The sequence below is a fragment of the Xiphophorus hellerii genome, chromosome 23 (genome assembly GCF_003331165.1).
Source record: "Xiphophorus hellerii strain 12219 chromosome 23, Xiphophorus_hellerii-4.1, whole genome shotgun sequence".
In the NCBI taxonomy this organism is placed as follows: domain Eukaryota; kingdom Metazoa; phylum Chordata; class Actinopteri; order Cyprinodontiformes; family Poeciliidae; genus Xiphophorus; species Xiphophorus hellerii.
Genome location: NC_045694.1, coordinates 32,262,709 through 32,277,436, shown reverse-complemented (window position 1 = coordinate 32,277,436; position 14,728 = coordinate 32,262,709). Strand labels below are relative to the sequence as shown.

The 14,728-nt window shown below is 34.9% G+C and overlaps 1 protein-coding gene across 3 annotated transcripts in view; it reads left to right on the top strand.

Moving 5' to 3' along the window:
• Positions 1–5,257, top strand: part of fbxo38 (F-box protein 38) — a 44,519-nt gene extending 39,262 nt beyond the window's left edge. For 2 of the 3 annotated variants that reach the window (XM_032555599.1, XM_032555600.1), the window contains exons 18-21: positions 266–411; positions 966–1,066; positions 2,945–3,058; positions 3,942–5,257. In XM_032555599.1, coding sequence (XP_032411490.1) covers positions 266–411; positions 966–1,066; positions 2,945–3,058; positions 3,942–4,120 — 540 coding nt within the window. In that variant the 3' untranslated portion in view covers positions 4,121–5,257. Of the gene's footprint in view, positions 1–265; positions 412–965; positions 1,067–2,944; positions 3,059–3,941 lie in introns of those variants that run through there. The other variant, XM_032555601.1, reaches the window with a different exon arrangement.
• The last annotated feature ends 9,471 nt before the right edge of the window (positions 5,258–14,728 follow it).

The window sequence follows — 14,728 nt, the reverse complement described above, 5'->3', positions numbered from 1 at the left end:
GTCATCCACCCTCGATGACTAATATATTCTTTCTGTCATTATTGTGGTATTTAGCACAAATAAATACTTTTTGTACCTTAGACCAAAAACAACAGAAGTTGTTGAAGTGTGATTTAATTTCAGACAGTGAGAAAAAAGGCTTATTTTTATGTAAACTTCTGGATTCAAACTAATAAAGATTCTGTTTTATAACATTTTTTTGAATGGTTATCTGTACAAAAGGCACTTAATGTGGTTGTTGTTCCTTTCTCTTTCCTCTTGACAGATTGACTCGATAGCACTGGAGCGTCAGCTTTTCCAGGGACCATATCCCTATCATATTGCTGTTGTGCATGAATTCAGCAATCCACCAAATATACACAACAAAGTCCGCATTCGGAGCTGGATGGACACAGTAGCTAATATCTGCCAGTAAGCATTTGAGAGCAAGAGAGAGATTTTTACACCGTAGTCCTCTTGTGAAATCATACACTGAAAACTCACTGAATACTCCTCCAAGCAAAAAAAAATCCTTTCCTTTTATGTGATCAATGTTGAAGCTCTGTTTTCTCATGGTAATGAGCTGTTTTTAACTTCTGTAAAAACAGCTCTACTTGTACTACTGACAGAGCAAACTAGAGTAAGTAATAAGTTACTCTAGTCATAAGTTACTCTAGTAACTTATGACTAAAGTAACTTATTAATAAGTTACTTTACTAACTTATTACTAAGGTAATTTAGTAATAAGTTATTAAAGTAATTTATTACTTTACTAACTTATTAATTTATTACTTTAGTACTATTACTTTAGCAATAATACTTTATTACTTTAGTGATAAGTTAGAAATAGTAACTTATTACTTACTTGCAAGATGTGTTTTATCTTGCATTTTCTATTATTCATTTGCAAATATTAGGCTAAATTTGAATTCAACTGGACTGCTGACTGAACTATTAATTGTGTTTTTTATTTCTCTTTTTCTCAGAGAGTTAATAAAGTATGAGTTTTTCCCAGAAACCACAAGAAAAGATGATGTGAATATGTATCCCAAATACCCATGGGGTCGGGACATCTACACACTGGAGGGTAATTTCATGAAGCCAACATTTAAGACTTGACAATTTCACAGTTTCATCATTCATATGCAATAATTGTGGCACTCTTAAAGAGCACAATGTGAGATTGAGAATCTAACCTCAAATCTGAAACTGTTTAATGTTACAGAAACAAAACAAACAAACTGAAGACTTAAAATATTCATTGAGTGACTTCCATTTCTGGGCTCTGTGGTGGTTTTTCAGTCAAATTGTAGTCAAAACATTTGTTAAAATGTTAGTGTAACTAACATTTTGTGTAACCTCATCAGGTTTAGACTCTTTTCCCTTCTAAGTCAGATGAGTTGTCTGTCTAAACAGCAGGCCACTCCATTTGAGGTACCCCTGTCTCCCAACAGCCATTCCCCATTTTGGTAGTCTTTATGTCTTGGTGTGTTGAAAAAACTCAGATTTTGTTCATCCAAACTCTTTCCTGTCTTCTGAGAAGGTCATTTCCCATGGTGTTCTATATCTACTGTACTTCTCTTTAACATTTTGTCTTTATGTAAAATTGTGTCAGTAGATTTACCTTCTTGAAGTCATTAGTATACCCTTGTTATGTAATTACCAAGATAATACTAACTCTGATTAAACCAGGACATTTATTAATTGATTTATGGATCATAGACCAATTATGCATTTTGTGGTTAATTTGTTGTGTAAAATGTACTGAAACATTGAATTGCTCGACATATACAGTACAGACCAAAAGTTTGGACACACCTTTTAATTCAATGAGTTTCCTTTATTTTCATGACTATTGACATTGTAGATTCACACTGAAGGCATCAAAACTATGAATAACACATGTGGAAATATGCACTAAACAAAAAGTGTAAAACAACTGAAAATACCCCTTATATTCTAGTTTCTTCAAAGTAGCAACCTTTTGCTGTGATTACTGCTTTGCACACACTCTGCATTTTCTTGATGAGCTTCAAGAGGTAGTCACCTGAAATGGTTTTCACTTCATAGGTGTGCCCTGTCAGGTTAATAAGTGGGATTTCTTGCCTTATAAAATAGTCATGAAAATAAAGAAAACCCATTGAATTAGAAGGTGTGTCCAAACTTTTGGTCTGTACTGTACATTCAAAAGTTTAGAACAGGTTGCATTAAGTTCACCTAAGGTTGAACTTACAGTAGGTGAACCTTAGGTTCACCTAAAAATGCACTAGAAGAAGTGCATTTTTAATTCATCCTGAAATTTTACCCAAATATCCCTAATTTTTAGTGGGCAGTATAAATTTGCTTACTTTGAAGTGTAATTAGGTAAATTAAAGTCCTGATTAAGTGGTTTAAGTCTGATGAAAAGCCATTGTTTATCACAAACTAAAGGAATCTCACTATATTTAAGCATTTATCCTTAACATGATGCATGTATGCATAATGAAATAATGAGTTATTTCATGTCACTACATAGACATTCTGTTTACAGGTTTACGACTCCAACAGGTCTCATTCATTAATTTTTTTATGATGTGAACTGTATTGATTTCTGCAAAACAGAATGAAACGGACCAAGCAGAACTTTTCAGGCCCGGAAGAACAAAAAGGGAAACAGTGTTTTTTTTGTTTTGTTATTTTTTGTGTACATTAAGGAGCAGGCAAAAGTGCAATAGCAATCGAGTAAAACAAAAATAGTATCTTAAAATAAAAAAATAGCAGCATGATAATTAAAAAAGAAATGACAATAAATAAAATTACACCCAGTAAATATAAATCTTTAAAACTTTAAAACTTAAGCAGCAACAATAAAAGTTTTAGCATCAGAAACCAGCACAAATGTAATACAAAGTGATTGACACCAATTTTATTAAATTTGAAGAAAATGGGGAAGTTCACACTGAAATTCTTGTATAATATTTTTCAGGAATTGTTGATGGAGCTCCGTACAGCATGATAACAGATTTTCCCTGGCTAAGGACACTGAGAGCAGCTGATCCCAACAGCTATGCCCGCTGTGACTTTGAGGATGATGAAAACAGTAAGTATATAGTCGGTAGTAACTGAATGACCAATGTTCAGTTATGTCATGACCTGCTTAAAGTACCCAAACCACAGTTTTTAATCTGAAATTAAGGATTTTTTTTTTTTTTTACAATGAACCGACATTTACAGTACAGACCAAAAGTTTGGACACACCTTTTAATTCAATGAGTTTCCTTTATTTTCATGACTATTGACATTGTAGATTCACACTGAAGGCATCAAAACTATGAATAACACATGTGGAAATATGCACCAAACAAAAAAGTGTAAAACAACTGAAAATACCCCTTATATTCTAGTTTCTTCAAAGTAGCAACCTTTTGCTGTGATTACTGCTTTGCACACACTCTGCATTTTCTTGATGAGCTTCAAGAGGTAGTCACCTGAAATGGTTTTCACTTCATAGGTGTGCCCTGTCAGGTTAATAAGTGGGATTTCTTGCCTTATAAATAGTCATGAAAATAAAGAAAACCCATTGAACCATTAGAAGGTGTGTCCAAACTTTTGGTCTGTACTGTACATGTTTGCATCTTCATCTTGATTTGATCAAATACATAAATTACTAAATTTCAGGCCTGCATCACATGATGAAAACTTAGGATATATAGCCTAATTTAAACAACCAAACTAGTTTAGAGACATTCTGTAAAACTGCTGATTTTAAAAAGGTTTATGTTATCTTGTCTATACAATTTTAGCATATCATAAATAGTCTAAGGCAGACTACTTAAGAAACAAAGTAGACAAAGGATCTCCAGCTTTTAAGAGAAATGTATATCATTATAAGTAATTGCTTAGTACTTGTCAGTTTTACCATTTCTTAAAAGAAATGTTTCACTATGAAACCTCTTGTAATTTTTTTTTTCCTGTTCTGTTAGCCACAATCTATGCTCCGCGGCGTAAAGGGCAACTGTCTGCTGACATCTGCATGGAAACAATTGGTGAGGAGATCTCAGAGTGCAGGCAGAGCAAGAAAGGAGTGTTCCAACGAGTGGTAGTTCTCTTCCTTCATCACTGTGATATGCCCGGAGAGCCTGTGGATGATGACTATATCTAGATGTAGAAGAATTCTCAACTTCAGGGTTTTGACCTAAAGATGTTTCAAATGTAATTATAACTTTGGAAAACAACAAGCCTGGCCTTTGTCTCTCAGCATAAAATTGAATAAGATGGCTGAATGACTTTGTTGTTATGTAAAAAAGAAAAAAAGATACACCAGTCAGCAGGTTTTATGGGGGAATAGTAGCTTGTGTTGAACACCTGAATTACTGAACTTACAACTTTGTTTACATCCAGATAAAATTTAAGGTTAAAACTGTATGGTTTCAATGCTGATTATTTTTTTTAGTTATTCATCTTAGCTTACCGAAGACTCAGCAGTAAAAAAATAAAGCTGCTGATAGTGAAAAAGTGGTCCTCTGATATAAAATTACATGCAGCAAAGGATGATACTTAAGTTGCTCTGATCTTACTTCCTACTTGAAAATTAGTCGTTGATTTATTATTTTTTGTTCATCTTTGGAGTTTATTTTTTCTCCCTCTTTATGATTTTGGATATTTTAAAATGCTGAGGCCATGATTCAAAGTTGTATTGTATCATGGGGAAGTTGGAGAAATGAGTATAAATTTACTTTATTTGTTTGTTTGTGTATGTTTGGACTTTCAATTGAACCAAATGTAAGTAAGGTAATTCTTGCTTACAGAAAATGGCAGGTTGCAGTGGAGAATCAACCCTGTTCTCATTGGAATCCTTTATTTGGCTTTAGAACAATACACTTTTTTTTTAAAGGTTTCTAGAGTTTTTCAGTTTTTCTATCGAATCTGGCTTTTGACTCATTTTCCACTGGATGTTTTTCCTCTCAAATTGTTAATTATTTATTAATAGAATGCACTCTTAATTTCAAGAGTGAACCTGAGTTGATTCCCCTGCCCCCAAGATTCAATATATTGTTATTCTCATGCTGTGCACATTATGACAGATTGAGATTTAATGGCCTTTTGAAATAAATCATGTTAAAAGCCATATAAACTGTTTTTCCTGAACATATATTTTTGCATGTTTTTTGTAAACATTGAATCAAAAATGTTTGCAGCATAAATTGAATGCCTAGAATTGAAGAGCTAGGTCAACTTTAATGTATGTATATATGTATGTGGGTATGGAAAGTATTCCATAAATTTTTCACTCTTTGTTTCATTGCAGTCATTTTGTTAAAATCAAAAAAGGTTCATGTTATTTCTCATTAATGTTCTTAACATCCAATCTTAATAGAAAAAAAACAGAAACTCGTACACTATATTGCACATAGTATTGGCTCACCTGCTTTCACTCACATATGATCTTAAGTTACATCCCATTCCTAATCAATAGGGTTCAATATGATGTTTGTCCACCTTTTGCAGTTAGAACAGCTTCAACTCTTCTATGAAGGCTGTCCACAAGGTTTAGGAGTGTTTATGGGGACTTTTGACCATTTTTCCAGAAGCTCATTTGTGATGTCACATAGTGATGTTGGACGAGAAAGTCTGGCTCTCAGTCTCCACTCTAATTCATCCCAAAGGTGTTCTATCGGGTTGAGGTCAAGACCCAAACCGTCAGGCCAGTCAAGTTCATCCACACCAGACTCTGCCATCCACGTCTTTATGGACCTTGCTTTGTGCACTGATCCACAGAGTTGGCCCCTTGGAAGAGGAAAGAACCAGCTCCAAACCTCTCTGCATAGAAAACCTTGGTCCTTTGACCTTTTCTCTTTGCAAAATACACCTTTGTCCTGGCCTTTAACTGTTCTGATCAAATGATAACACGAATACAGAGATTTAAACTGCAGAAATGTAAATGTTTCTTTAAGCATTATCTTTGTTGCAAAGTTACACAACAGATTAGTTCTGAGTCTGACAGAAAACAGACAGAAGCAAGTGGTTTTTGGCAGCTTCCTGCACCAGAAGTCGCTGTGCACTTCATCCTCATTCCACTAACACTCCACTTTGGTCTTCCTGCTTTGACAAAATGGACTGTAGCCAGACAGAGTCATTCTCTGTCTTATTTTTAAACCGAAGAGACAGTGTTCCAGTTAATAACTTTAAACAGAGAAAAACTGTACACATCCCCCTGTCAGCCTGCATAATCTCCTCTCTGTCACATGCTACAACTTGTACTACATCTTCAGATAATTTCTGGCCCTGATTAAAATGCATAGGTCATGATGTACACAGGATGGAAGGATGTAGGCAGGCCAGAGGGAGAATCTTGTCATTAATGCAGTTGTGGTGTTGGTAATTAAGCATATATATACAGTATATATATATATAATGTGTCAGTTTGTATCCCAGTTTTTCTCCAAGAGGTGAGTAGACTGTGTGAGATTATCAACCATTTAGCATAATTAGCTCAGCTTCAGACTACTGTTTGCCTCCATTTCACTAGCATTCTATGAACAAAGGAAAAACATTATCAACATATTCATATATTTAACTTGTACTTGTACCTTTTACCACACTTAACATGAGTCAGTCAGCAGCAGCTCTAACCCATGTCCCTCCTGACCTACCTCTCCTGAGTGAAATTAAAGCTGCAAATTTTTATAAAAAATATTTTTTTTTACATTTTTGTTAAAACTCATTATGTTGTGACAGTATGGTATAGAAATAATCTGTAAAAGATTTATTTCATCTGCTTTCTCCTAGTACTATTTAGAAACAACCAGTCAGAGGCAGGAGAGTTTTAGTGCTGTCAATCACAATGTCATGTGGCTGCTCATCCTCCTCCCCTTGCTATGTGCTATGCTGTAGCTAGTGATAACGATAAGTTGTTTCTTCACCATTAGCACATTTAATAGTGAGTGAATGAGGTTGATTGACAACACTAAGAGCGTCCTCCTGGTTCTGATTGGTTGTTTTTGGCCAGAACGTTGCATTACTTTAACCAGTAATAGTAGTTCAGGTGGAGGAGATTGATTGTTTTCACAGATTATCTGTCTTGTAACAAACTGTCACGACATGGTGACAGCTTTAACAAATATGGAGAAAACATATTTTTTATTAAAGTTATATACTGCAGCTTGTATAAAATGCAACAACATAGCATTTTTTGAGAAGTCTGGATTGCTTCATCTATATTTTGCACGTTGCCTTTGTCTGTTCCTTGTGGTTCAAATTCTGAATATAAGCCTGGTGGCCTGCCAGGCTATAAGCCTGCCAGGCTTATAGCCTTGTTTTTGCAGGCTTGTTTTTAGCCTGCAAAAACAAGCAGGCTAAGTGTTGCTTGTTTTTGTTTTTAGGAAAATAATAGTAATAAAAATAACATTAAAAAAATTGTTTTTTAAATCGCTTTTTTTCTTCTTTTTTTTTTTACCCTGCCAAATTTTTCCTAGACATGAAAATATTAAGATTAGATGTCATTGATAGCCATTTGAACTAATCAAGGGTAAGTAATTTTTAAAAATTGTGGAAAAATGTATGAAAAAGGGTGTTATGATCAGTCACAATTGTGACCGGTGGAATAATATGGTGCTCTCACAGATTGGCTAAAAGTGCTTTTTCCAAATATAAAAAATCGTAATATGTGAAAATTGTTTCTTTATTTGAATATAGTATTATTGTAGTGCAACATTTGCACAGTAAGGTACACATTTGACTATCTATATATTCCATTTACACACACATTCACACACTGATGGCAGTAAGCTACTACAGTAGCTACAGCTTCCCTGGCGCAGACTGACAGGAGAAAGGCAGTCATACACTGGCACCTCTGGGTCCTCTGACTACCACCGGCAGCCACGGTGGTCATAGTTGATGCATTTAAAACCGAGAGCGGACTTTATGAACCGCAAGAATAAATTGTAGTCGCACTTTCAAATGTGCACGTGGAGGCAGTGGTGAGAATGATTTGTCTATGTGAACAAGGAATTATATGCAGCGTTTACATCTCAACACGCTACCCAGCATTCCTGTAAAGTTGATGTATGTGGTCCCAGTTGGCCGGTGCGTTAGTGGTTAACGAACCAGCTCTAACCACTCATCATGCAGGTTCAACCCAATGGGGAGTTTTCGCGCTCGCCTCGTAGTCACGCATCACCCTGGTTTTATTTTATTATTATTTTATATTACATTATGCATCAAACCATATCAAATGCTTTATCCACTTTGTCAGCCAGAGTTAGTGTGGTTAGAGGTCTGAAAATCTCGTCCTATAAAGCTCGAGCAACCATAACAGTTTCTGTGAGGCTTATTGAAAACACAAAATGGAAGTAAATTCTTTTACATGTCATCCATGGCCGCGCTGCCACGGTAGAATAATTCTGTTAACTCAATTAAACTTGGAAATGTAGGTATTGTTTATTTAGTGCTATGCTCCACAGAATAGGGAAAGCCGTTGAAGCACAACTCAAAACCACTTCTTTCTCGCCCTCTGTGTTGGCCAAGCTACACACAGTTGTCAGTTGCCAAAGAAAACCTCAAATGTTTCCCACACAAAGAAGAGAAGATTCAGTCTTTTGCAGTAGTATGGATTTAGGCTTAATGTTTATTTACCGATTATCAATAAGTGATCGCTGTGGTACCGCCAGGAATCTTGGGCCCCATGACAAAAAATTTAATTGCTTCACAATTTTAAAGGCTGGCAACTGCCTTGCTTTCTTTGGTTCAATACTGATATTAGCATAATATTTACTGCTCGTGAATTTTACATGAAAGTCTGCATACAGTTTGCAAGTAGGTTGCTTAATTTTTTTCTATTAGTTTTAGCTTGTGTCTGGGGGAAAGAAACCTTGTGTATGTAAACAATAACATGCATATTTGTAAATCTGATTATGATTAAGTCAGTGCCTCAGCAGCTATGAACCTCACCACATGTCACTGTTTCCAAGATAAAGGGAATCCCTGAGTAAAGATCAATTTTAGTCTTCATCAATTTTTATTAATATGTTTGACACAAGTTTGTGCAAACATGAAGGTTGAATGGAAAAGGAATGTTCCTCTACTTGTCCTGATAAAAAAAGGGTCAGTGACATCCAAAGCTTTTATGGTTCCAGAGATACTGAGAGTTGTTTAGGAGACATTGTTTGCTCTTTTAAGCACCAGCAAAAGCCTCTCTCATAGTGTCTGCCTCTCCTGCATGTGACTCACACACACAGAGAGAAGCATCATTCTATTTACTAGCCTTGTTAGGACAGTGGGTGTTTTACAGCCATTTGCTGCCTTTTAAGGTAATGGCCATTACTCATTTTGAGATTGGGTATTTATTTAAGCAGCTTTTCTGCTGTTAAAACCTAGGGAACAGTAATTAGTTTTTAAGAACTGTTTAATAGAACTTTGCATACAAGCTCTTTAAGTATTTTTATGTACTAAAATTAACATTGTAAGGTATCATGCTAGAGAAAAACATGATGATACCCTTTAAAAATTGGTTAAAATATGATTTTAACTAATTTTAGCTTCTACATGTTTTTTTGTACTGCATGTAGTATGTTTTGCATTATCATCATGCTACCAGTATAGCCTGTGAGCTATTTTTTAGTTGAAGCTTTTTAACTAATTTATATTTTACATGTTTTTTTGTTACACACTGCATGGACATATGTAGATCAACATGTTATTGCTAGTTTGCTATCATTGGTTTAAAAACACAAGCTAGCTTTAGCTTTTTATCTAATTTGAGCTTTTAATTGAGTTTTCTCACACTGCATGGAATATGTTAATGTAGGTAGTGATATCCTAGATGCTAGCATTATTATTTTAGCAAGTTTTAGCTTAACTAATTTAGCTTTACATGGGTTTTTTTTATTCTGAATGGTTAATATATTTAACCATTCAGAGTAACCTTTCAACATGCTATCGCTAGCCTAAGTGCTATCTTTTTTTTTTTTTAGCTAGTTTTAGCTCTTCAGGTTATTTTACCTTAAAAATGTTTGTGATATTTGAGTTTAACTTTGTAAGCTTAATACTTTTTGGGTGGGATTAGTTTCATTGTTTTAAAGTTTTTCTATAGGTGTTTCACAGGATTATGCTTTGTTCTGCTGCTTCTGCCTAAATCTTCTGCAGTTGAATTCAAATTCTTCTGCAATTTTGACCAAAAACATTCACTCTACAGCATGTAAATGATTTATTATTATTTACCATGACATGAGCTCAAAGTGTGACACTACAGCTACCAAAGGATTGTGTTAAAAATAATAATGGAAAACTGGCTTAAAAACAGGTTACTGAAAAGAAAAGCTGCAGATACCAGTGGAAAGACTACAACTCCTGGAATATTATATGATCAGAGGAAGCTTCCTATATCTGTGTTATAGTGTATGTAGTGTTTATATCTGAGGAAGCACTCAGATATAAAAACTCAGTTATATCTGCTGAGTGTTGATGCGTCGTTCACTAGCGATTGGATTCCTTTGAACGGTTAGCGGTAGGAATTGCTCTAGTTAGTCAGAACTGTTCTTTATTTTTTATGACTTTTATAAATGATCCTCTGCTTTCAGGTCAACAGCTATTGTTATTTTTATTTAATTAAAAAATATTTAATTAAATAAATACAATGAATAAATACAATTGATAAAAATGGGTTAATTATTTTCCTATTTAATGGTAGAGAAATTGATTTTTTGTTTCTGCTAAAGCGATTCAAGTCTATTTCTCCTTAATTGGGCTTCTAATCACAAATAGCCCTAAATGTTATTAATGCACATAATGCTTGGTAGTAAAGAACAACTTCTTTTTTATTTCCATGTGTTTGACGTCATTGGAAAGCTTAGACACTTTCAGAATCTCTAAATAACTCAAAATGCCGAAGCAGACCTGTTAGTGACTTTGTCGTGGCCAGTCACATTTACCACAGCACCACTCTTCTCATTAGGATGACCAAAGAAAACAGTGCATGAGTTAAGAGATTAATATTTTCATTTCAGGCTGCATCATATATTAAGATGCAGAGGCAATTTCAGGTGAGGTTTGGAGGTTTTGTTAAATGGGTTTAGTGGTCCTCAACCTGAAAAAGTTTGAGAAACACTGCCCTACAGCATTCAGGGTGAATGCTGTAAAAATCAAGCTGGTTAGCGGGTTGCTAATATGTAAACAAATGGCGGTTCCGGTTTGCGGCGCAAGTCGCGGCCATAAATCACGAATAGCCTCATGGGGGCTAGAAATAAGGTGGATATGGCTCCTCTGCTACTCAGAAACAACTAGGGTGATTTACAGCGTAAAGCTAGTGTAAAACCCTTGTACAGTCATTTACAGATGTTACGCTGTTACAGCTTCAACATAAGTCCTTCTCCTGTCTCTGATTGGTTGTTCAAAGCATTAACAGCCCATGCACCACTGCTATTTAAAATTGCTTGTTTAGAATCAGTTAACACAAAAATAAGGCGACGCACACGTCTACTTTCTGACAGTTTAGAGCAAATATTTAAATGAGCTAATAAACCACTGCTAGTGTTCAGGTGATCATTTCTTAATGATTGCAAAATAAACAACAAGCCTGAAGATAAAAAACAAAAAAACAAAACTGTAACTAACTGAATGTTCTGTTTGGTGTTTTTACATATTTTTTGTGTGGGAAATGTTTTTGTGTTTTTTGTGTTAATTCAGCCACACAGGCGCACTATTCTTTTTCACTACATTTCTAAGACTTCCACCACAAGTTCGACCTCTGTTGTCTACAGAAGTACTCGGATGACTCTCCAATTGTTGGATGTATCAGAGATGGACGAGTCTTCAGATTTGCTGTAATTTAAATCGCTACACGAGATCTTTCACCATCATCATAACCCTTTGAAGGCTTGAATTAATGAGTTACATTTAATTTCTCTTTGGGATTAATACATTATTTTTTAATTTGAAGTTGAATGGTGATACAACATGATGGTAGCAGGGAATAAAATTTGCATCTGAGTGTTACTTATTAATTTATTATTGTGTTTTTGCCTAAAGTCACAGCCATTTTTAGTCAGAGATGGTTCTTTTGGAATAACGGCTGAATATGCATTTGAAGGACACAAGGGTGGAATAAGGATGGAAGTGCAAGTATTGGGATAGTATTGGCCTTGAACTAGGATGAGTGGGGCAGTGGTGCAAAGTAGACAGACCTCACCACCATCAGCACTGGAGAAGAGACTTCTGATCTGAATATCACCACCATCACCACATCAACACCTTTGGTAAGGGATGGCTCCTGAGCCATCCCTTGTGACAGAAAAGCAGGAAAATGACACAGGAAGATCATTTGCTTTTATTGGGGGTTTTTATTGTTCATTTATAGAAAACAAAATTAACAGTTCAAGTTTGAGGAGTCTGGTTTGTTTACATTAAACATACCAGACTAAACAAATCTAAACCAACCAACCAAACAAAATTCCAGGAGTACAATCATGCAAAAGAGAAGAAGCATAGGTCCATTTCTCCCAATTTCCCTCTCAGCCTTTATATAGAAGTAAAAAACCAAAACCAATTCAGGTGTCTCCTATAGGAGACACCTGGGTTCTTTCCTGCTACACTTCAGCAAATAGTCACCTGACAATTACATAAGACACAAGTTCCAGAAGTTCATCCATCCTTGGTACCAGATACTGGTTTATCTGGTGCCAATCTCCAGTAGCGTGGGCAAGAAGTATATTAGACACCATAGCTAAGTTGGTAAGGGTTTGGACTTATGTCACTCTTTTTTTGTATAGCTGTAATACAGACAGCCACATTCTCAGCTCTTGGGAGTTTCAGTATTCATTCATAGACAGTATCTCTATTAGTTGGACCTGAGTTTTTTGACTCATTGTGAAGATAGAAAAAGGGTGTACAGTTCACTGCAACTGTTAGCAGTTCAGACCAGTCAGTTTCTTTACATGGTCAATTATCCCCAAACATGACCTTATTAAGAGACAAACCAAAGAGCAAACAGAGAGAGTTAGAGCAAGTCCCATCAGGCCCCTTATATGGCATTAGCACGGAGATACTAAAGCAAACACAACAGAAAATAAGTGTCAAAAGAGAAATAAGATAAAGACATTAAGTTTGTGGTAAGTACCTGTAAATCCCTCTTGAGGAAAGAGGATGTTTATAACTTAGTGCAAACTGAAAATCCTCCATTAGTGTGGGCCTCTCTTTTAAAAAACATACAACATGTGTTAGCACATATTCTACCTTTAAGGAATGAAGGAGTTATGAGTCAGCCTGCTCTGATTGTTGAGAACAAGATAGTTTAATGTCCTTGACAGCTAATATAGTATCTATTGTTTTAGAAGCTGCAGTGTTTTATACACATGAAGTTAGTAAAGACAATGATGTGCTTGCTGTGTAAGAAATGTTAAATAGTAGTAAATAGGAAATGTCCTTCTCACAGGGCTTGTCCTATTTTGGTTTGTCACTTGTTAAATTTCTGCTTGTGTTTAAACAGTTTTGTGCTAACTGAATTTAGTTGAGTCTGCCATCTGAACAGACTCAACTGTATGTGTTATGGAAAATGCATACATTGCTATACTGCTTTTTATTGGAATTTTACTTCAATAGTTTTTACTTAAGTAAAAGTACAAAGGAGGGCACCCAAGAAATGACTGAAGAGTATTTGGGGGAAAAAGCTACTCTGGTACTGAATAATTGTGTAATCTTAACATCTGATTTAACATTTAGAAAACTATTTAGTCAGACAGACAAAGTTATATGCAACTTCTGGTATTTGAAAACATAACTAAAATAAAACAAATATGCAAATAAAAACCAATAACTAATCCAGACAGAAGAAACATTACATTTTAAGAAATATTTTATTTAAATATTGTATTGGCACTTGCCCTCTAGATAGCACATCATGCTCAGCAAATAGAAAATAACCCTAGGACAAAGAAGCGTTTCTATTATTATTATTATTATTATTATTATTATTATTATTATTATTATTATTATTACATCCATTCTGAAGGGGAAAATGGATGGAAGTGGGAAGTGGGTTCCTGAGAAGTGCTGATGACTGTCTCCAGAGAGGCATTTCAGGCAAGAGGCGGAGTCACCCTGAACAGGTTGCTAGTCCATTGGACAAACAACCAAACACTCACACCTAGGGAGAATTTAGAGAGACCAATAAACCTAACAGTCATGTTTTTGAACTGTGGGAGGAAGCTAGAGTACACGGAGAGAACCCATGCGTGCACAAGAAGAACATGCAAACTCCATGCAGAAAAACCCAGGACCTTCTTGCTGCAAGGCAACAGTGCTACCAACTGCACCACTGTGCAGCCCTATTATTATTATTATTATTATTATTATTATTATTATTATTAATAATAATATAATAATAATAATAATAATAATAATAATAATAATAATAATAATAATATTATTATTATTATTATTATTATTATTAATTAACAAACCAGAAGTCTCATTTTAACAAATTGCATGTGGGTCCATTTCTGGTAAATATTTTGCTAAAACATGTAATTTCTTTATTCAATGAAATTTGTTGAATAGCCGCAAATTTGCTTAATTTCCTTCTGAACACAATTACTCAAGCATAAGCATGTTGCAGCAAAACTACTGCAAACTTAAAAATATTATTATTTAATTTTATTAAAACTCAAGAAAATCTAATTGATCACTATCACCTCTGCTTTTGCACAAACCTGCAGTTTCTTTTAGATAAAGATTAATCATCAACTAGAAGGGGCAGAAATTTGTCAATTTTGGT